At 46.8% G+C, this 22,697-nt stretch overlaps 8 protein-coding genes across 8 annotated transcripts; 4 read left to right on the top strand and 4 right to left on the bottom strand.

The window, feature by feature from the left end:
- Nucleotides 1-1,863: 1,863 nt before the first annotated feature.
- On the bottom strand, nucleotides 1,864-2,781 carry PGRI_089660 (uncharacterized protein; the record flags this gene model as incomplete). The annotated part of the gene is made up of 2 exons (XM_040796679.1): nucleotides 1,864-2,311; nucleotides 2,372-2,781. 2 exons carry the CDS (start codon nucleotides 2,779-2,781, stop codon nucleotides 1,864-1,866), a joined length of 858 nt encoding a protein of 285 aa, XP_040650109.1.
- Nucleotides 2,782-3,501: 720 nt separating this feature from the next.
- On the top strand, nucleotides 3,502-4,901 carry PGRI_089650 (uncharacterized protein; the record flags this gene model as incomplete). Its single annotated transcript, XM_040796678.1, has 2 exons — nucleotides 3,502-4,496; nucleotides 4,589-4,901. 2 exons carry the CDS (start codon nucleotides 3,502-3,504, stop codon nucleotides 4,899-4,901), a joined length of 1,308 nt encoding a protein of 435 aa, XP_040650108.1.
- Nucleotides 4,902-6,525: 1,624 nt separating this feature from the next.
- Nucleotides 6,526-7,901, top strand: PGRI_089640 (glycoside hydrolase family 76 protein; the record flags this gene model as incomplete). Its single annotated transcript, XM_040796677.1, has 3 exons — nucleotides 6,526-6,729; nucleotides 6,787-7,260; nucleotides 7,323-7,901. 3 exons carry the CDS (start codon nucleotides 6,526-6,528, stop codon nucleotides 7,899-7,901), a joined length of 1,257 nt encoding a protein of 418 aa, XP_040650107.1.
- A 385-nt stretch (nucleotides 7,902-8,286) lies between these two features.
- PGRI_089630 (Serine/threonine-specific protein phosphatase/bis(5-nucleosyl)-tetraphosphatase) lies at nucleotides 8,287-11,668 on the bottom strand (the record flags this gene model as incomplete). Its single annotated transcript, XM_040796676.1, has 3 exons — nucleotides 8,287-10,441; nucleotides 10,506-11,397; nucleotides 11,635-11,668. 3 exons carry the CDS (start codon nucleotides 11,666-11,668, stop codon nucleotides 8,287-8,289), a joined length of 3,081 nt encoding a protein of 1,026 aa, XP_040650106.1.
- Nucleotides 11,669-11,938: 270 nt separating this feature from the next.
- On the top strand, nucleotides 11,939-15,017 carry PGRI_089620 (S8 family peptidase; the record flags this gene model as incomplete). Its single annotated transcript, XM_040796675.1, has 3 exons — nucleotides 11,939-13,950; nucleotides 14,023-14,344; nucleotides 14,397-15,017. 3 exons carry the CDS (start codon nucleotides 11,939-11,941, stop codon nucleotides 15,015-15,017), a joined length of 2,955 nt encoding a protein of 984 aa, XP_040650105.1.
- A 76-nt stretch (nucleotides 15,018-15,093) lies between these two features.
- PGRI_089610 (uncharacterized protein) lies at nucleotides 15,094-16,121 on the bottom strand (the record flags this gene model as incomplete). Its single annotated transcript, XM_040796674.1, has 2 exons — nucleotides 15,094-15,688; nucleotides 15,835-16,121. The coding sequence occupies 2 exons, from the start codon at nucleotides 16,119-16,121 to the stop codon at nucleotides 15,094-15,096; spliced, it is 882 nt and encodes a 293-aa protein (XP_040650104.1).
- Nucleotides 16,122-16,963: 842 nt separating this feature from the next.
- On the top strand, nucleotides 16,964-18,105 carry PGRI_089600 (uncharacterized protein; the record flags this gene model as incomplete). Its single annotated transcript, XM_040796673.1, has 2 exons — nucleotides 16,964-17,394; nucleotides 17,445-18,105. 2 exons carry the CDS (start codon nucleotides 16,964-16,966, stop codon nucleotides 18,103-18,105), a joined length of 1,092 nt encoding a protein of 363 aa, XP_040650103.1.
- Nucleotides 18,106-18,884: 779 nt separating this feature from the next.
- PGRI_089590 (uncharacterized protein) lies at nucleotides 18,885-21,218 on the bottom strand (the record flags this gene model as incomplete). Its single annotated transcript, XM_040796672.1, has 1 exon — nucleotides 18,885-21,218. One exon carries the CDS (start codon nucleotides 21,216-21,218, stop codon nucleotides 18,885-18,887), a length of 2,334 nt encoding a protein of 777 aa, XP_040650102.1.
- Nucleotides 21,219-22,697: the final 1,479 nt, after the last annotated feature.

The raw sequence follows: 22,697 nt of genomic DNA, 5'->3' as shown, positions 1-22,697 counted from the left end.
AAGTCTTGTGGATTATCATTTGGGTAAAACTACAGCAATGAATTATTGATTATAGACAATGTTTGTTGTGTTCCAGTTGTAAACCTGCCTGGATTCGTAGGATAATGTCATGAGTTGGTAAAAGTATTATCTACATACAAAAGCCATAATCTTGCTGCTCACTTTTCCTTTCCTGTCATCAAGAGCATTCAATCCTATAGAATCTACTATGTAGAACTACCTTCCCCCCAAATAACAAACTAACCTGCAGGTACCCGCCGATCCTCCACATTCTGGAATCCTCCCTATTGGCGCGTCTATCCAGAGCCCCAAGACCATAATCGAATGCAATAGACTCGTAGGAATGTAATATCAAGGTGTAGCGTGGATTTTAAACAGTGAGTCGTGGAGTGGAATGTAATATTTGGACAGTTTTCTACCTCCCCCTACCAGCTCCTAGTTGCTGGAAGTATGTCATGGCCCTGCCACACCCCTAGATAAGAACGCATTGACCAAAAGTCTCTTGCATATATGTGGCTGACCTTCAATGTTTCAATTATAGCACTATGGTGTAGATATGCATGCTCAAGAAGGCTTTCTACATCGTTAACCGACCTGGGACTATATTTCGACATGGGATGCCCTCGTCCGATTTTCAATGGGGTTTCGCCATAGATGAAGACAATAGGAGTGGAATGTTTTGTCTTTGCTAGAAATGTAGCAGGGGATTTTATTTTGCTTATATCTATATGCCCATTCGTCCTGTAGACGCCTGTCTTTTCTTACGTCCATTCATATTATAAAATCACATCAGAATGCATTACTCGAAATCCGCCCTCCAATTTATCCTAGTAGCCGCTACTCTCGCCTCTGCGGACACAACTACATCAGCAGATAGTGCAGTGAGTAATACATGTACCTCAGAAAGGTAGGAAAAGTCAACCTACGTATACACATCTGAGTGCAGCTATACTCAGTGCAAGTTGAGCACAAATACTGACTATTTAACCCAATAGCATCTTACAGCAATGTATTCAATCAATACAATCCAACCTGGAGAACTGCGCACCGGACGACTGGAGCTGTCAGTGTGCTATTAGTGCAAATATGGTGCAGTATGTCCTGTCCAACACCAAATCAATTCCCAAGACTTACCTTATATACAACCCTACACATCCAAATAATAAATTGACACTAATACCACCCTAGCTGCTATAAGAACTGTCCCGGCGACTCATTTAAAAACGATGTCGAGTCCACACGTCAGCAAAACTGCGCTAATGCCGAAGCGTACGCGCCGACATCAACAGCCGCACTTGATATAAGCTCTAGCATAAGCTCTGCGTCTACCATCTCTCCTACTGCTCGAGATGTGGCTATGATGAGCACTGATATTGATGACGGAACGGATATGTCCGACTCTGAGGGGAATGATTTCCAGGAGGGACATCCGACGAAATTGTATAGTGGGTTGGAGGCTAATACCATCCTCCGTACGGAACAGGGGACTGCTTCTGGCTTGAGGGTGACAGGTTGGTTTGGCTTTCTAGTGCTCGCATTGGGAGTTATTTTTTAGATATGGTGTTGAGTTGAAGTTCTGCTGTCTTGACATGAAAAAATATCACCATATGATATCTATATCCCATATAAAGGTCGTGCTAGGAAGTGATCCCAGTAGCATTATCCATAGCCAATGACTGACTTTATTGACGGCTTTACTCTAACAAAGTCCTCTCTCATCTCTGCACATAATGTACTTGATTCATTTCTCTGAAGGTTTCATCCAGTAACGCAAGAACCAGAAAACAAAAGAAATAAGAAACCCTTGCACCAAACCGTGTAATCGTAAAAGAGCCAAACTCCGCCCAGTCCCATAATAATACGCTATGCACCAGATTGACTGACTCGAACGACTTCAGTCCCATGTTTTGTATCCCCGATAGGCTCTCCTGCCATCCAGCACAGAATGGTGACCCAGTCATCCAAGTTACTTTGGATACCATCCGTAAAATCCATGATCCGTGAGGAGCGAACTTGGAGAGCCTCTGGGTTCTGTTTGTCGTGCCATATCTGAAGGATGCGGACTTGGAAATCCGACGCAGAAACGAAGGTGATAGGAATGTATCGGTGGTCATTGTATCCATCTTCAATTCGGCGCTTGGCGATCAAGCCATAGGCAAGAGATACCTCACCCGAGCGGAGGCGACCAAGATGGTGGGGCTGCGCATCAACCACGAAGGCGGTGATATGGGGCTGAGATAGATCCTTTGCATTTGTCCAGCCGAGGATTGCCCATTGATTTTGGGACGCATACACGGAGCCGAGATGGTTGCTGTGTAAGGATGGTTAGGAATAAAGATGTTGTAGATGGTGTAGGAACTCAACAACTTACCCATCATCAAATATCTTTTCCGGCATATCATCGTCGAAAATATAGCGCATAGAATGGTCCAAACCGATGAGCACCTGAGACGCATTAACCCATCGCCGGTACCTACGTAATTTCGGGCTATCGTCGATATTCGCTCCGTGTATGTTGAATTTATTCCAAGGCTGTTCACGGTTCACATCTTCTCTCATTTGATCATGGGGAAATGGCCTCGTAAAGCATGGGCCATAATCGTTGGCACCACCAGAGATAAGATTTAGTTCAGTGGTGGTGATGTGCAATTTTCGCTCGTTGTTGGGAGGGAAGCTGCAGGCGAGGAGCTTCCTAGTAACGGCATGGTAAATTTTGACATAAAGCTGACCTTTGTCCAACTTTGGACTTTTGAACTCATACTCTGACGTGGTGTGCTCCATACTGCGAGACGGTCACGATAGTGAGGTATGTTGAAGTTTGCTGAAGCGAGAATGGAAAGAGGGATGATAGCTTGGGGTTTAGGACAGCTTTTATGGCTAATGTGCAAGTCTAGAACCTGCTGGTATCAGTCATTCCTCTATACGCGCCTTGTTGTTGGTGTAATGTGGTTAGTGGTTGATGGTTGATGGTTGATGTGGTGTGATAGGTGGTGTTGGTTGTATCGCTTACCGTAGTTGGCCCCGCAACAGTGCACCAACGCGGTTAATACGCAACGTCGATTGCTCGATATTATTAGCTCTATCCACCTATGGACTTGATCACACTTCTATACAACTATCGCCAGCGTATCGCTATGTATATCCCTATTATGTGATTAGCCTCGCATTAGAAACTATGCGCTACACCAGCGCGATTAATCACCAACCTCAATCGCTTGGTATTATTCGCTCTACCCACTCAATCACACTCATGTCTATGAACCTATTTTGTGATAGTGGCGCTATATTATTCAATTTTGTCTGTTCATTCGCAGCCCTTGAGCGCCTACTAAAACCTCCAATTGTTTTAAGTTAACATAATGATTCAAATATCCTCCGATTCCGAGGCCGTCACTACTTATACCCTGCCTCGAAAGACATCCTGCTCAGCCTGGTTCCCAGATTACAACTGTCCCTATATCATCTGAATATAGATCTACCTACTTCTACGTTTGCTGAAAAATGGCCTTCCTACCAGATAGTCAAAGATCCTGGCTCAAACGGATCGAGACCGCGAAGCTTCAGACCACCAAAACAATTCATTCGTTCGAGTCTGCTGCCTCTGGGTCAAAAATTACCTTGCAACAATTCCTCCTTCTCCGAGTGTTGTGGGTGAAAAATGAGGCCAACGAATTATCAGACCTATCCAAGCTTAGCAAATGGAACATCCCACAGCAAAATATCGAAGCCGCCCGGAAACATCTCAAAGCATTACCTAACTGGGTGCAATATATATCAACTATATCGAAAAATCTGTCATGGCATCAGGAGAAAGGCTTTTCATCCCTTGGCACTTTCTCCCTGGTTCGTCTCTACCAGCTCAATTCTAAATCCCTCGATATATCTCAGAGGTTGTTTATCCCCAAGCTTGAGTTCTCGCCAATGAGAACTAGAAGCCATGGTCTAGCCGGTAGTGCTCAAGCAAGGGACGGCAATCCTGTTACACCAACACGTTCTAAGAAGAAAGCGACGGCATCCGATTATTCCAGCCTAGTTGACGAGGCAACGGCCGACTTTGAGGGCATTCACATCGATGACGATGAAAGCCCAGAGTCCCTTTTGCATATTTCCCCATTCAGTCCGCCTACTGGGGACCTTGGTCCCGCTTTCAAGAGCATCAGTGACGAACAAATTGTCAACACGGCACTGCTTCTTTATCTTCAAGCACTGCTGATCAACATTTGTGAAATTGGGGCAGATTGGACGCCCGAACGCCGCGCCTTAGTGGTGAAGAAGAAAGATGGACAAAAGGTCTACGAGGCTCGAGTAGATGGGTTTCTTCGCTATCAGCATGATGAAAATAGCCCAATAATGGCTATCGTCGAGGTCAAGCCCTCTATTCGTGAGCAAACACTCGAGACCGACGCCATCCGAATGCAGGAGGGCGCTCAGATGGCTGCGTGGATTTCCCAGCATCCACCAACACCTTCTGAGCTTACCCCGGGTGGTATATTCAGGTATGTTATTTTGGTCCACGGCCCGTTTTCCATTTTTCGATCATCAGGAGGAAATAAAGGGGATAAATGTGCCGAAACTGATGTCTTCATAGTCGCCTACTCGTCTCTCAGGACCGTCACCAGATTTATCTGACATTCGCAGAATTTGATACGGATTATGTACACTATATTTGTGATACCACCTCGAGCCCTAAGCTATCGACCCCTTTGGGCAAGAAACCGTCGACTCCCCCAAGCCAGATCCCGCCGCCTAAGTTGAGCTTTCTTAAAATGAACGAATATGGGCCTTTCGACATTGGAATTGAAAGCCATATGAGCTCACTTGGGCAGATTGTACTGGCTTTCTCCTGTCGGGCATGTGAGATCAGAAAGAAGGCGCTTTCAAAAGCACAGAGGCAGAAGTAAAGCGATGTATGCAAGGTGCCATCTCTATTGGAATGACAGGAAGAGAAGCTAACTGGCCAGCAGAACAAACTTGGGCTTTTTGTTACTTTGTGATAGACTCAGCAACTACATAGCTGATATATCTTTTTGTATGCTTTCTGCTTCTTCTTTTCTTTTCGATGATGGCATGTCCCAAGAGATATATGAGTGCAGTAGAAATACCATGCATCATAGAATATATATAGCTAATCTCAAATGGAAGCAACAACCGCTTGTAGAAAAATTCCCGCAATTTGCTTTGCTTCTATGTGCTATGATATGACCCCAGTGGTTTACGTAGTAGGAGTTATGTCCACGGGTTCACCAAAATCACCTTTGCTATATATAAGTTCTGTTTTATCTGCCCTCCTGAATTTATAGCTCGATCAAATAATTCTATGTAGCCAAATTCTTATAGAATCTATATTAATGAACATCTCGCTATCATATCACTTATCAGTCCATCACACGCTACGCTTACAGAGACACAGAGGTCTGCTTTATTTGACCGATTATTTCAGATAATATCAATAATAAACGCTTGGATAGAGAGCTGTGAACAGTATATTAGAAAGTCAGAGGTAGACTATGTCAAGGACAACGTCAAAGCCAAAGTGATTATCAGGGAGAGCAAGCTAGATATAGAAATTGGAGATGCTTTCAATGTAACCTAGAATTATGAAGGTGAAGCCCAAGAATAATTGGAGTCATAACTGCTCAAAATACTGATATGATTATTAAAAAGTAGATTTGACAAAAAATTGAAGATTGACAGGTTCCAGTTCAGAGATCATCCAAGCGGCCCGTGGGCGGGCCGAGGGTAGACACGTGGACCTCAACGTGTTACAGATAGGAAGGGTATTAGGTACCTACCTACTCCGTAAGTATGTACATACTATATTCAACCCCAAAGAAAATTAATATACGGAATTTACTATTCAATTTTCCCTGATGCTTTTCGTAGTGAATTTGTGGGGCTCATCGGAAGGCTCGGGAGAATATGATGGCCCTGGGGTATCCACTGTTAGACTCGCTATCAAAGTGTGAAGAGGAAAGGGTGAATTATAAAACTCATGGTATATCTGCGTTGCCAGAAGTAGCACAGAGGTAAGACTTATTTATGAAGTACAATAAGATTCTATGGAGTAAATCCCCCGTATCCGTATACCAAGCTACCTAAGTAAATGCATTTTGTTTAATTTGAGGGGAATTTGGCCCCATTTGAGTGGTCCCACTTCTTGTAGTTACTCCAATGAAATCAACTGACATTAATGCTTCGCCTCGTTCGCTTCTAGGCTGACATTTCCTTGTCTAGGCTCCAAGAAAAATCTTGTCTTTAACAATACACCCTGGCCAAGAAACTTATTCTCTTGGGTACTCTGGGCTATCTGAGGATGAGGTTTAAAGGTGCGGGGCGTATCGCTATAGCGGCCTTACAAATCCTACCATTTACCAATGTCTACGCGCTTGACTTGGATGTTAATAGTGAGGGTAAGAGATGGAATTAGGATATAGATTTTCCTTCCAAAAGACTGGATTTGCTAATTGCATTGTTTTTCAATGACTAGAATCAATAAAAAATGCCGGGAGCACCGCCGCCTTCAATATGATGACATGGTACAAAGAAAATGGAACAGACAATCCCGGTTTTATCTCAAGATCCTGGTGGACAGGAGCTGCTTTATTTCTGGCATGTCTCAATTATTGGCATGCTACGAACGACACAACATATAATGAACAAGTCAGCATCGGAATGCAACATCAGGGAGGTTCGGGCTCAGATTACATCCCTTCATGGGCGATAGGTGTAGTAAGTATCTATTTCAAGATATGTACTTCGTAGTTACCATTCTAACCATTCCTATAGGGAAATGATGATCAAATGTTCTGGGGCCTCGCAGCAATCACCGCAGCAGAATATAATTTCCCAAACCGTCCAAGTGGTGACACGTGGCTCACCCTTGCGGAGGGTGTTTTCAATAGCCAGACAGCGCCGGATGGAAAAGGCTGGGATACGACTATCTGCGGAGGTGGCCTTCGCTGGCAGAAGGAAATGTGGCAGAGTGGTTATACATTGAAGAACGCAGTGTCCAACGGTGGCTTTTTTATGCTCGCAGCACGTATCGCGTGGTTTACCCAAAAGGAGAAGTTCGCGACGTGGGCCGAAAAAGTCTGGGATTGGTCTACCTCTGTGAATTTGGTCAATAATAACACCTGGGCAGTGGCAGATAGTGTCAGTGAAGGCACTGGGGGGCCCAATGGATGCAGCCTTCCTGATCACACCCGGTGGACCTATAACTACGGTACCTATCTGTCTGGCGCTGCTTATATGTATGCCTATGTGAGTACTACTCTCATATATCCCACCTCTTGTTTTAAATATGCTAATAACAAAAATTGTAGACCAACGATACTAAATGGCTTAATATCACAAACAATCTAATGGACGCATTGTTTACTACATTTTTCCTACCTGAACACGGGGGTGTGATCACAGACTGGACTTGTGAAGGTGTGGGCCAATGCTATAAAGATGCGAATGGCCCACTTTTCAAAGGCCTTACAGTGTCGTGGCTTTCAGATGTTGCATTGATCATCCCTTCTCTCCGAGACAAGATCATACCAAGACTCCAAATCTCTGCTGAGGGTGCGGCAAAGTCATGCACCGGGGATGGCAAAAACCTCTGTGGTAACCGCTGGTATGGCGGTTATGACGGACAAAATTCAATGGAGAATGCCATCAGTGGTAGTCAGATGATGAGTGCTATCATGGTGAAATTTCAAGACTCATCCTCAAAGCCAGTCACAACAGCGACAGGAGGAAATGGAACAAGCGATCCGAGTGCTGGTACTAGGGAAGGTACGGAGCCTCCACAGTCGGCCCCTATCACAACAGCAGATAAAGCAGGAGCTGGTATCCTGACAGCGGTCTTTGTGGCCAGTATGATTGGGGGAGTGGTCTTTTTGTTTTTTGGTGGCTAAGACATCGAACAAGAGTCTATCTGGATAGTTTCTTTCATATTTTTTCAAATTATTATATTGTATATTGCCATTTTTATGCACAATGCTAAAGCTGTTACTTTTAATTGCCCAGATGGTTATACCACGTAGTGATTTGTTGATAATCTATAACTCGGAGTGCCCCATGATTTCTAACTCTGACGGGCTTTCTAATTCTGAATCGCTTCCCGAGTCTGATGGACTTTCTAATTTCGACTGTCTACCCATAGAATCAACAGACCCTTCGCGTGACCCTCGGGAGACTAGCGGGGTCTCAGGTTTGAAGATTTCAAAGCTGCAAAGGAGAGTTTCCGACACAGACATAACAGCCCCCCAGTTATCAAACTCCCCACAATACTGTCATTGGTTAATCTGACAGCCCAAAAACTGTGCGAAGGAAGTGGATAGTACTTGCATTTGTCGCAGAAAAAATAGTCACTAGGAGCCGATCGATGTGGAACTCATACCCATCTTCGACCACCATATGCGCCCGGCATATCAAGTCAAAATTATGGCGTTCAAGAAAATCCTTGATAACACGAGTGCTGAAACAATAGCTCACACCTCGTTCATTCGGTTCCCAATCCACTTCCATTTCAGCAGGGTCGCTCCAAGCAAGGTCATTGAGCAAGCCATAATCAGGGATATCAGTTGGACGTTGAAGCTGGCGAATATCATCCATATTTGTGAGGGAGGGGGATAAGCCACCATGCACACAAAAGATCTTGTCCGCGACGATACACGCAATAGGTAAGCAGTTGAACACATCAATAAACGTCTTCCAGATTTTGACATTGCACCGACGTTTGCACTCGTCGTAGAAGCCGTAGACACGGGTAACATTGACACATTCATGGTTTCCACGGAGCAACCACATGTTGTCTGGGTCTTTGAGTTTGTAGCATAAAAGTAGAAGGATTGTTTCAAGACTCTGCTTCCCTCGGTCCACATAGTCACCCAGAAATAAATACGGGGTAGTCGCTGGGGGGCCGCAATGCTCAAGGATCCTGAGCAGGTCCATGTACTGGCCATGAATGTCACCAACAATCTTCACGGGCGCCTTCACCTCTAGAAGCATAGGCTGGGAAAGTAAAATTTCCCGCGATGCAGTGCATATAGCAAAGATCTCCTTGTGACTAACGGGTAGGCGTCGTTTGACGGGTTGGGGGGAATCCAGTAACCGCGAGATTATATCGTCCAAGTCAATATCTTTTACGGCATCCATGTTCAGCGGCACTCGGAGTCTGTCCTGGCCCGCTGAAGTACCTGGATTATCATTTTCAACCAGTGTAGGTTCATGTGTCTCTTCCTGCTCCGTTACACTGGATGTCTGAGATCCATCACTGGCACCATCCAGATAATGGCTAACTTCTTCCATGCCATGCGCCACGGGGTTGAGTCTTGGCGAAGCTGGTGGGGACCGTAGTGAGTGGGGTACTGTTGATGTGGAAATATCCCTTGGTATATCCGGAACTGATACAGAATCAAGACTCTCCTGCTCAATGGTCTCAAGGTTGCCGATATGCACCTTCGGGGAGCTACTGATAGGTTCCTCCCCACCTACAGGTAAGTCACTTATTTTTTCAATCTTGGAGATATCCTCTGAAGACCCCTTCCAAACAGAAGAGGGATCCTGGTCTCTTTGGTGATCCGGGCCAACATTGGGTTGCGTACCATGTTCGCCATGAGCGTGACCCTTATTTACAGAGCGAGCATTGGGATCATCTTGATTGGCACTGACAGTCAATGTAGCAGAGACTAGCTGCTCCGATGCCAGGTGTTGAAGGATAGGATCACTCCCGACATGTGCGAATGGTTCGATACGGTCGATGACAAGACCCCATTCAGCTTGTCTTTGGTCACTGGATGAGATGTCTTTGATTGAGGGCCCTTCAGCAGGGATCTCTGACAGCGGTCCTAAATGTAAGGCTTTGTAGGACTCCATCAAACCATCACTTTCGGAAAGGGTGAAAATCGAGGTATCAATGTCACCAGACACTTCAGCGGTGGCATATTCCCCGTTGTCTTCAAAATATGGTTCGACAGACCTATCGGGGTCGTTGTAAATTGTACTTCTCTTATGAGGCTTCGAGGCGCGCGAGCTAGCACTCTCCGTATCCGAGAACTCTGCTACCTCGTCTTCATAGGGGGGTAGAGACTTCAAAGCTAGAAATCTCAAATGTCCAACAATATGATCCTCGAGATTTCCGTTGGTAACTTCGGTGACACCGCACAGTGGACATGATTCAAAAAGGGGCTTAATCGGTCGCGCATTTTTGTCAGCAAGGACCCGGACCTGTGCTTCGCTGAATTTTGCTCCATGAGCATCTCGTATATGATTGGAATATGTCTCTCTTGAGTCAAATATCAGCGGTATATGGGACTTGGAGTTGCAGCGCCAGCGCAATGCATGTTCGCGCATATGTTTTAACCACTCTTCACTGTGACGATACAACATATCTGGGCTGTCGCATTCTGTGAATAGACAAACATAGGCGTCAAGGTCATTGCGGACATGTGCTCTAATAAATATAAGTATATATCGCATAGACAATTCAAGCTCTTTCACTCTTGGGAATAGCTTACTTCCATTTCATATTGTCATTTGCCTCTAGTGCCGGGATGGTGTATAAACAGAATGGACATGCCACCTCTCCTACGGCCTGAAGACATTCGTACCAATCTCGCTGCATAGCCTGCTTCAGGGTGACTTCGGCCTGGCTTTTGATGCTCACAAGGTCTGTGGGCGACATGGAATCATTGGATAGGATATCGAGTGATGTTCGATACTCTTCCTCCCTTGCACGTTTCATTTTCTTGTACCTCCGCCTTACGTCACCTAGAGGCGCAAGTGGGAATGGTAGATCCTCGTGACTATTCAAAGCAACTGTCTTCGTAGCTGAAACTCTTGAAGGGGCTGAGGCTTTTTTGAAATTATCCACGACTAAGGTGGTCGCGCTAACCGCTGTATGCGATTTAGCACTCGGTTTGGTCCTGGTGCCTGAAGCGTCTTCAGGTCCATCATGGCGTTTTAGCGGTTCCTTCTCGACAGCAAACTGTGTGTGATGATTTGTTGGAGGTTTAACAATTGGCGCAGGGTCTGTCTGCTCAACACGGAGTGAACCTTTTCCGAACCGCTGCCTTCTGTAGAGGACTCTTTTCCGCCGCAGGACCATCGCCGACCCAAGCCGCTGCAAGAGAACTTCATCAATTTCGCGAAACTTATCACGGATATAGTTGGCAAAAACGGCCTCTAGCAACGGCTCTGCATCGTTTCCTTCCTCGTCCAAAATTCGAGATGAGGTGGCCGCTTTATCATTTCGAGCATTGCTGCTAGCTCTTCGAATGGTGTTTGAAAGGCGATGGAGCAGAGCTATTCGGCTGGAAATATCATTCATAATTGTGCCAATCTGGTCGACTGCGTCTTTTTCGACGGCATCTTGCTGGGTTCTAATGCAAGCCTCGAGAGAGGAGGAGCCTATTTGTCTTAGCAAGCCCAATAATCGGTATTGCGGGAGTTTATCTCATATCTGGGAGTTAACGCACTCTCCTGTATTCGATCACCTAACACCTCCAAAAGATCGGCTATAACTTCATGAACCTCTAATGCTTCGCGTAGGCGGTGATCCAAGGACGCTCGCCCTGAGGCAAAAACTCCGATATTGGCCGTCCATAGAGAGAACCTGGCCAGTTGATCTTCTACTAGCGATATTACTCGCGGTGAGATACATGCCGACTGCTGCAGACATTGCTGGAACGAAGCGAGACAGAGCCTAGCTGCGTCTGCGATTGTTGTCTTGGTCATTGCATTGACACCCTCTGCCAACACTCGATAAACTGACTTCAAGATGACCAAGAATCGTATAAGCCTTTATGGTTGAAATGGGAAGAGATGATGCGATCAGTTCCCGGGTTAATGTACGGGGTACCATGAGCAAATTGCTTTGCACTAAGTCAGCATCAGCCTAACCCGCATCGGCAACCCCGCCAACCTTCTCGTAAGCATAAAAACCCGACCCATGGATCCGACCTCGGGAGGCTATTACGTCCCATGGTTGGATGCATCGCCTACTATGGCTGGGATGACTAAATCAGACCACGACACAAATGTCGCTCTACTTCTGAGGACAACCGAGACGATTAGAGAGATCCTACGCGATCTTCGGAGCGATGGGGCAACCAGAGAGTCCAGACACTTCTACAGCAGCATCATGGCGCATTGTCTGGTGATTCGCGACCATATAAACCGAATAAGGCTCATTATCCTAGATGACAGTCCTCTGGTGGCCAGTATCTTGGTTCGGTTTGAGGCGACCGTGAACGCACGTATTCTGGAAGCCCAACCAGGAGTACCACAGACCGTATATCCTCGGCTGTGGGCACTGAACAAGACATGGGAAAGAGCACGGTACGATAGTAATGCGACAGAGAGAGACTTGCTTCTGCGGGCGGTCGATCTTCCCAGCGACCCAGACGAATCTGACCAATTGATTGAATTCTTTGAGAGCTGGGAAGATAATATCAACCACCAATATCCAGACGACCCTGCATCATGGCCTCAGGATGATAGTTCCGTGCCGAAAAGGCGGAATGGTCAACCCTCGTATGCCGCCTGCAACGCGTCTCAATCACTATTTCGCGCTTTCCACGAATTGAAGGACTGTGAGTGCCAGCCTATGCACGACTTCGGCGTTCGACTTTGTCTGGGAACATTCCAATATCTTTCCAATGGCGGCGAAGAAGCGACCGACCCCCTCTGTGGGTTTGAGATGTTTCTCTCTATGCAAAAAGAGTGGCACGAGGCTGATGTGCATTTTGCCAAGCACGCAACGGTAACGTTCACTGAAAGCAACGTCGTGGGCACTCGGAAGCCCAAGGCCCATGCGATGAAAGTGAAAAAGCTATGCGAGCCTATCAAGAAGCGAAAGCCCTTTGACCGAATCAAGTTAAAGATCGATGAAGATGGACTCTTGTGGAAGCTGCGGTCCGAGAAAAGTTGCTTCACTATTGACGAGACCAAAGCTCCAGTTTCTCTACAGCAATTGATCCAGGGCCAATATCGATCGCTTACAGACAAGACAAAACGTATCCTGGCGGTGCTACTTAGCTATGCGGTTCTTTATCTGCATGAGACTCCGTGGCTCCCCCCGACATGGGGACCTTCTAGTATTTTATTTTTCCATACCACATCCGCGGCCATTCCCTTGAAACCTTTCATCCAGACGCAGCTTGCACAACATGTTGCTAGCAATGGCCAAGCAAGTTATCCCATGGATTGCGACGCTGGGACTCTGAGTCCAGATGATCTTGACCCAGATGATCTTGATCCGGACGACATGGACCCGGATGACATTGACCCCGATGATATAATGCTTCATCAGTGCCCACAGCTGGTCACTTTAGGAATCATGCTGATGGAGCTTTACCTCGCAACTACATTCGATAATCTGGCGGAAAAATTTAACGTTCCTGTATCAGAGCATACTAGTCTCGACGCAGAGTTGGTCTTTCAACAATGCAAATCTGAGATCCCAGAGAATTCTCAGTTCTATTATGCTGTTGAAAAATGCCTGGATTCCAAGGTCTGGGAAGATGACAATGGAGTCAAGCTTGATGGTCAGACATTGAGGACAACAATATACCAACAAGTAGTACGACCATTAGAAGATGAGTTAAGTCAGGCATTTAGCTACATCTCCATCGAAGACTTGGATCGCATCGCACAGACCTTGGATCTCGGTAGCTGGGGGCAGGTCATCCAAAATCAACAAAGAGGCAGTCGACACTCCGACAACCCTAGGGATGACGTGCCCAAGCCCCCATTTGAGTTCACTTCGCATTACGATGTAAAAGACGCCTATCGCCAACAACAGCAATACTTTCCACTATCTCCAGATCTTTCCAAAATGATTCTATCACCTGTCCCCCACATGACTACATTGCCATATAAACAACACCCCGGGACATTGGAATACAAAGCTATGAGATTTTTTGATGATGAAACAGTCTCCGAGAAGCACTTTATGGAAGGGTGAGTGCTCCAAGGTGACAAACCAGGCCAGCTACGTCAACATAAAGACCAGCACTAACCCTCATGTCCAAGCAGAGAGAGCAACTACCATCATTGGCGTCAACGGTTCAAGGACGTGTACAATAAGTATATAACACGGCCTCCTAAGGATCAGGTCAAAATCGCCATTTTGGACACAGGTATTGATTATACTCACCCTGACGTGGATGCATGCGTTGAGCAAGTCAAGGGTGAGTATAACTGGACGAACGAGAAATTTGTCCAGCGGGTCGACGACCACAATGGACATGGCACTTTTATTGCTGGTCTACTCTTAGAGTACGCACCGGATGCAGAATTATACATATCGAAGGTATCGGACGGCAGACCATGCAGCCCCAGTATCATTGCCAAGGTGAGTGCTGCGAACTTTCTAAATCATGAAGGAAATTGACATCAGCGCACAGGCTATTGACTATGCCGTCACTGAGTGGCATGTTGATTTTATTTCGATGTCATTTGGATTCCCTTCTCGCGATATTGAAGGCTACGATGAGTTAGAGTCCGCCATTCAACGAGCGTATGCGGCAAACGTTATTCTATTTGCAGCGGCTTCCAACAGCGGCGCAAACTTGGACCGAGCTTTCCCTGCCCGTGACGAGAATGTCATATGTATTCATTCCACAGATGCCAACGGGAATCGATCCCCATTTAGCCCCACAGCTCTCGCCGACACGCTCAACCTTGCAACCGTGGGTGAGGGTGTGGAGTCTTCCTGGCCTAAGCATTTATGCGAGGACCTCTCGGGCATTAAACATAAATCTGGTACATCATATGCCACGCCAATCGCTGTTGCCATCGCGGCGTTTATTCTACAATACGCCCAATTATATCTCCCAGACAAGGCTTCCATGTTGAAGCGACAGTCAAAAATGAAGGCTGTGCTGAGGAGGATCTCCGAGAAGAGCCTAGATTCGCGAGTCCGGGACGACTATCACTTTGTTGCTTTGAATGGCTATTCCGATAACCTGTTTGGGAAAGACCAAGGATTTATCAATCATGTGTTGCGCGATATCCTAAGTCAATAGCTAGTCATCCCAGGTCAAATCAGCGTTGTAGCGACTGCATATTCAATCCACGACGTGGTATATACTAGCTACCATATCAGACCTCCAACCGACGAAGCACTCCAGATCGTGGCATCCCAACAACCAAAACCTCATCTCCCTCCGTCACCTCTACCCCTTCCCATTCCAAATCTTCAAACCCAACCTCATCATCTTCAACAACACCCACCCAGGCTTTCTCTTTCTCCTCAGCATCAGCTCCCAGCATCGCCCCTTTCCGATAATCATCCATCTTCGTCACATCCACATTCTTTCTCCCAACCTTGAATCGCTTCACCCGGAAAGCAAGCACAAAATCACCACCATTCTCCCACTGCAAATCCATCTTCCTCGATCTTGTCCCTTCAATCCCAGGTCCCGCACTTATAGGGACTGCACCTCCACTGAAAACCGTTCCATCGACACTAACCCCCAAATTCGCACTCGCCCCTTTCGCCGTCTCAGACTTCCCTGTTTTGGCTCCCATCACAACCTTTATCCCCGTAATGACATATAATGGCTTCCGGTACCGGGACCGTTCAAGCCACCGTCGCACCGCAGGAGAAGCATCAATGCAGTTCTCTTGAATGTAAGAAGTTTTCGGGACGAACTGTGTGGTGGTGATAGTATCAAAGGTCAATACCTCCTTAACACTATATATATGTCAGTTGTTCCGTACATAGTTTCGAATACGTGAAACATCGCTCCACAAAGCTACTACAAGTGACGTTCAAATCCACAAAATCAACTCCTAACCACGATAATCCAGCATTTACACATAAATCTATATAGTACATACCTACGCTCCATGCCGACTCCCGCATCAACCCCAATTCCCAAGACCATTGCCATAAATCGGGTCATGATTGACAAATTTCCTCCATTGTTTTTCTCCTGCGAGAAAGTGACGTTCTTCTTCTCAGAGGAAAAGACATCGGAGTCCGAGTTTGGTAAGCTGGCGGTATATATTGGTTGGTCGGGTGTTTGGAGCGAGGTGATGACATTTCCCAGCTGGATGGGGCCGGTAGGTGGGGGTGGGATGTCCCAGGTTGGTGCGTAGAAGTAGTAGGGAGTTTTGTTGGCCATTTCTACGAGTGTTATTGAGTTGAAAAAGGTATGTCTCTTTGGGATAGGTAGGGAAAGTCTTGATTATGGAGGTTTGTATATTATATTTGTTGCTACGAGAGGGGCATTGGTGCCCTGGAGGGGCTGTCAGCAACTAACGTAATCAGGATATACGAGTCGACATCGACAGATGAAGCATCTAACAAGATTTGTATGTATAATATATTTTGAATATAGAATTTACTTAAGGTGGGCAGTAGAGTACTGTAGGTTTTGAAAGGATACTATAGGATGGGGGTTGTCTTTTCTATTGAATATAAGATATAGTCTGAATGTGTACATAGCATTAAGATCCCCATAGATTGTATTGCGAACAAGATTATATATTTCATTAGATTCACAGTATACTACATAGATTTGAAATAGGGCTAGGCTCTATCCTACGTTCTTCCACTACCACTTCCTCCAAGCAAGCAGTCGCCTAGATCGTGGTATGCAACTCGGACAGTTGACCAAAGAGCGCTGTCTAATAACTGCTGAAAGAGGGCAAATGGGGCAGCCGCAGTGTCCAACGTTGGCTAAAAGTCTAAGGCAGCGTTGAGTGCAAGATAAATCAGAATAATGGAAAACCGAGAGAAAGGAAGAGCAGCGAAAATGGATGGATCTTTTTCAAGTCTGGAGGGCATTGATGGTTACGTGACGACGTATTGACTAAACCTAAAAAGGAAATTTACGGGCCATTTCCCAAGTAAAATACAAGTAGCTTTATCTTGCGATAACAGCTCATATCGATCTCCAGCAACCTTCATCCTTCCAACCTACATATCCTATAACGAATTGCCTTCCTTCAGTAATCTATCGCTATGGCCAAGGAAGCAAACACAAAATTACATGTCAACCAGTCCAATGAAGGAGAGGACAACAAACAAGCATCATTCCATCCACACCACATCACCCTTAAAACCTTCCACACCCTACTATCCCACTACCCAACAACGGTAGAGCGAGTTTACCGCGGTAAACTAACCCAGAAGCTGCAATCAAAAGCATTGAAAGGACCAAAGCGCAAAGCAGAGACAAATACCAGCACAGCACCGACAAAAACAGAACTCGATCCATCGCAGGAGAAGCACATTCTCGAAGAAATAGATAAGTTCCTCCAACTTGACCAGTGGCGATATGAAGAACTGCCGAAGATCATCGCGGAGCGGGCGAATGAATCCCATAAAGGAAGTGGGCTGGAGGGGACGCATTTGCTTAAGGAGGAGTTAATTGATATCATGGAATGGAAGACGTAAGTGATATTGTATTTATACATAATTCTCATGTCTAACTTACTTCTAGAAAACATGGAGTCTCTCGTCCCATGCTGATGGGAATGGTGAAAAGCAACCCAGTTGCTACGATCACCAAGTCTACATCTACTGCTTTCGCCGCCCTCCCAGATGCGGATACTGTGGCGCCGAATGATGCATTCCCTAAAGCCAGTCTGGATGCCCTTACTACGCTTATTCGTGGCGTCGGGCCGGCTACTGCATCTTTGATTTTGTCTATCGCTACGGTCTTGTATGCGAAGAAACAAGTCCCGTTTTACAGTGATGATGTATATCTTTGGTTATGTTTGATGGATTTCCCAGACGGTCGAGATGTCAAGGAGCAGACGACTTCTAAACACAAAAAGCCTAATGGGGAGTTGATTGTCAAGTACAATATGAATGAGTATCGAGATCTGTGGAATGCTGCACATGAGTTGCGGACACGGTTGAATGATGATGCTGGAAAGACTGGGGATGGACCTGTTTCTTTTGTTGATATTGAGAGGGCTGCTTATGTGCTCCGGAATATCGCTGTTTCGGATTACTATACCAGTCCAGATCCCGAGGCTAGTTGGGAGAGTGTGGAAGTTACGGAACAGGGGAATAGTCCGATATCACAGGAATCAAAGGTTGATTCTAGTGAGGTTGGCACGAGGCGGAGCAAGAGGGTGAAGCAAGGAGCTATGTGATGGAATCTGTATATTATCGAGGATCGTGACTCTCACCACACGCAGGAGCGGTCTCTTGTTTTCGCTAAAATGAGAAGGCGAGAAAATATCCAAAAAGCCATTGTATTACCCTAGATATGAGGTTACTACCTTGCCTTGCCTCCTAGCCCACCCGCTAAAATTTCATGAGTTATATTTAAAACTGCCTGTTTGAGCCTCATCACGGCTAGAGCCTAGTGGGGACGATTTGAGGATGGGATGATGCAGATCGATATCGCTAATTACGATATTTACAACATACAGTACTCTTACACATTCAGTAGGTATTCAGAACGATCTATCGCAAACCAGTCGCATTTTGTTTTTCAAATCATCGCTATGTACTCACGGCCGTCAAGTCTTGATTAAAAGCAGATATCAGATACAAGAGAGACGCATGCATCACAAGAATAAAATTGGGTAGGGGGGGTAGACAGAAGAAATTCGTCAGATCATCATGCAATCCATGCATTGCGGGCCATCGTCAAGATGGCCGGTTATTCCAGTGAATTGTGTTTGGACATGACGGGGGCTGGGGAGAAGTAGAAGTAATGGCGAGGAAATGGGAGGAGACGCAACGTCTACCGTTGAAGGGAGAACTGAGGAGAGGAGAAAGGTCAGAGCGGTAATGACACTGGGTAAGCAGTTGCAGTACAGATCGGATCAAGGCGCGTGTAATAATATTAGGGTGTTGGTACCCTGGGGTTTTTTTTGTTGTAAATTTGTCATACAGCGAATAATGATATCGTCAACACGCGATATCAACGCTTAGAGGAATTGGGCTTGCGCTCGGCAGCACGCTTGGCTTTGGCGGCATTCTCTGCGGAAGTAGAACGGAAAAAGCCCACGTGCTGGTCGTCGTTGTCACTGAATGGGACCATGGACGAGATTTTGTTAGAGCGGCCGCGCTTCAATGGCTGGGACAAGGGTGGCCCAGATTGAGGCGCAGGACTCGCCAGCGAAGGGCCAGGTTTGGCTTCGGCGGCAGCTGATGGGGCAGCGGCGCGCTCGTCGTCCTCGACCTGGATATGGCGGAACTCCTGTTCCTGCTCATCTGCTTCAGATGACGTAGAAGTGTCGGAGTCAGAAGCGGCCTCGTAGTCATCTTCGTCATCACTGACCAAGCTGGGGGCTTGATTGGATTCGACGGCGTGAGGGCTAAGAGTTTGATGATCTAGGCTGTCGGATTCCCGAGAGTGTAGTGATTGAGACTTGCCCGCCAGCGAAATGTCCAAAAAGGACTGCGGGCGGGACGGGGTGGCCTGCTCGAAGGGTGGGCTCTGTCCGCGGTCGAGGGCCTTTCGACTATCGGACGCGCCGTCGGTCTGATCAACAGGCATGCGCATGGGCTGGCGACCGGCGCGAGCACCAAGTGAGGCATGGCTGGCTCTCGCCGGCGGTCCTCGAACGTCATCCGTTTCAGAATCCTCTGAAATACCGAGATTCATAGGCTTTCGGGATTCTTCTACCAGCTTCTCCATGTTTAGACCAGCGCCACGTGATTGCATGAGAGCGGACAGATGCGGAGTAGCAGGGGAACCCAAAAACTGTGGGTTGGCAGGCTGTTGGATGTGCTCGGTTCGTGGTCGGTCGGTCGGTTCAGTAGCCAAGGGAGGCGAGGTAACGGACGTGGTAGCTGCAGCTGGTTTACCGGGGGTGCTAGCGTCCTTAGGCTTCCGAAGACGTTTCCAAGGGGTCGTAGCAACGTGGGTAGAGCGGATCAGAGGATGGACGTAGCCCGGGATTGTTGGATTGGTAGTGGGCTCAGCAGAGCCACCAACCACAGTCCCGGCGTCGTCCACCTGAACCGATTGACCACATGCCATGGCAGCAGCGTCGTGACTAGCAAAGTTGCGGTTGTGTGCAATGCGACAGTGGTTGATAAATCCCTGGGTGCTGGAGAAGTTATCGCGCCGGCAGTCTAGACAGACCAGCTTGACTAGAACACCATCCGACTTACGCCGGATGAGCATGGGCCCGGACTTCTCCTTGACCACAGGGTAACCAGCCGACAGTGCAGTATGCTTCGCGCCCGTTGAGCCTCGCTGGGGACGGGATTTGCCACCTAGCATACCAGCCTCACCAGGGTTCCCGCGTGTCGACCGACCTTCAACCGTCGAATTTGCTAGGATGCCGGAGTCGGTGTCACCGCCGTCAAAGCGAGGGTCGGGAATCAACCACCGTGCGTAGTGACGGGCGTAGGGGCCCTCCGTTACTCCCCACGGGGCAGGCGATATCGGCGCAGGACCATTTCCAGGTGCCAGCACTGACGCGCCAGTTCCGGAGCTCACATTCGACGAGACACCTGTAACACGAGATCCGGGATAAGGAATTTCGGCGCAGCGTCGCAGCTGCTCCAGAGCGACTTGACACTTGGCGATTTCCTGATCGATGAGACGAAGTTCGTTGTGCTTGAGCAATACCTCCAAGCTCAGTTGTGCGGTGATGGTATCCCGAAGTCGGGCCACACTAGGTCTGGCGGCGGCGTCCTGCGCCGGTTTCGCAGACGCGACCGGTGAGCTTGACGAGGCGGTTTGAGTAGAGGGGGGAAGAGCCGATTCAGCGATTAGGGTCGGGCGCGTAGGAACCGATTCTACGCAGACTTTCGTCGCGGGCGCATCGGTCACGTCGGAATCGGAACGTTTGCGCTTGAGCGGCAACAGAGGATTGGGATCTGTGTCGTTTGACGAGGCAGTTGGAGTAGAGGGGGGAAGAACCGATTCAGCGATCAGGGTTGGGCATGTAGAAACCGATTCCACGCAGACTTTCGTCGCGGGCGCCTCGGTCGCGTCGGAATCGGAATGTTTTCGCTCGAGCGGCAACAAAGGATTGAGATCTATGCCGTTTGACGAGATAGTTGGAGTAGAAGGGGGAAGGACCGATTCAGCGATCTGTGTCGTTGGGCGCGTAGAAATCGATTCCATACGGACTTTCGCCGCGGGCGCATCGGTCGCGTCGGAATCGGAACGTTTGCGTTTGACCGGCAACAGAGTATTGATATCTGTATTATTTGGGGCCAACATTTTGACCTCTTCCACCTTATTCCCTATAGCAGAGGGCCAAGGAAGCAGTCTGAACATGCCATGTGAGTGCATCTGGTTTTGAATTAGGTGGCAGGTGGTCCATGCGTTCCAAGTTTATTACGGAGGGAGAAAAAAAAGGAATGGACGTCGACTGCGCGACCGATTTACGGAAGGCGTAAAAATCTATTAATAAGGGAGAAGAATACAAAAAAAAAGGAGAATGGTGGGAAAGAGAATAGGTGAATAGAGAGAAGAATGGGAAAATGGGAAAGGTGAAAGGGGAGAATAAAGGGGAAAAAAAAGAAAAGAGCTGGGAAAAAGGGAGTGGAGTTATGATGTGATACTTGTTGTTCAAGTATAAATTATATGGGTAGATCATGTACCTGTCTTAAATATCTGCTTGACACGTCATTATTTATTTATTGTTATAACCATATTCACTTAACTATTCTATTCTTCTTTATTCTCTATTCAACCATTCAACAGTATTCTAATTTAACCATTCGGATGTTCACGGCTGATACCCAAGCAACTTTTGACCGATCCCATTGCATCTGCCAAGACAATAGCCCCCTGTTTCTGCCTAAGCCAACGATCTATCAATTCAATCCTAAAAACTTGAAAACCGGCTATAAACAGGTTCTACGGAGTACGGAGAACACTTCGAATACTCCGGCAAAAGTACATAGATGTGGCTGAGAAAGCAAATGGAAAGTTGTGGAACGTTATCGAATGGGCTTCCCCAGGATCTTGAACATCGCCACTATATATATTACCCCTATTTATAGTGCTTCTAGCCCTTTTGCCTTCAAATCGGGAACTCCGAGGCTCTCTGATCGACAACCCTAACTCTTCCCCGTCTTTTTAATTTATTTAATCTTTGCTTCTCTAGTATGTATATCCATTATTTTATAATCTAGAGTATGGAGTACTTACTTCCTAGTTTGTATACATATGCTAGGGGTTTCCACGTTTCCGTGGGCTATGCAGAGACTGTAAACAACTGTTTACGTGTTATCCCTTGAAAACACCGTTATCTCCCGAAGTTGACATTCCAAAATAATATCTGATAAAAAAAACCAAATCGCTTATTATCTCGATAACCTTCTACTGCGCCTCCTAACACCCGACTTCTTGGCACCCTACAATATATATATACAACATATATCATGACCAAACCCAAAATATGGATTCCAAGGTTGACCAAATACCCTTCATCAAATCACAATACAAATCTAACCGAGTGGCTTAAATACAAATATCAACCTAGTCTGGGTTTCTCGAGGGACATTGTGTGTTTACTCCGTAGTGCAACCATTATCTGGACCATTTGTGGACAATTATTTATCCTGATGCGAGGGATTGGAAATATTTTCTATTTTGGTGAGCTATCAACTTCTGGAGGTACTAATATGTTTGCCAGAGAACTTATAGTTCTGACTCGACAAAATCCTCCAGTAATATTTCTCTTAGTAAAAGGCTACGCAAGCTTATCGGAACTTTGAGTTTATCCGAGTTGCGACCCAGCGTGTCCACGGAGAGATATATATA

The sequence above is a fragment of the Penicillium griseofulvum genome (assembly GCF_001561935.1).
Source record: "Penicillium griseofulvum strain PG3 chromosome Unknown contig_12, whole genome shotgun sequence".
NCBI lineage: Eukaryota > Fungi > Ascomycota > Eurotiomycetes > Eurotiales > Aspergillaceae > Penicillium > Penicillium griseofulvum.
The sequence above is the reverse complement of the archived record's forward strand: the minus strand, read 5'-3'. Positions and strand labels throughout refer to the sequence as shown.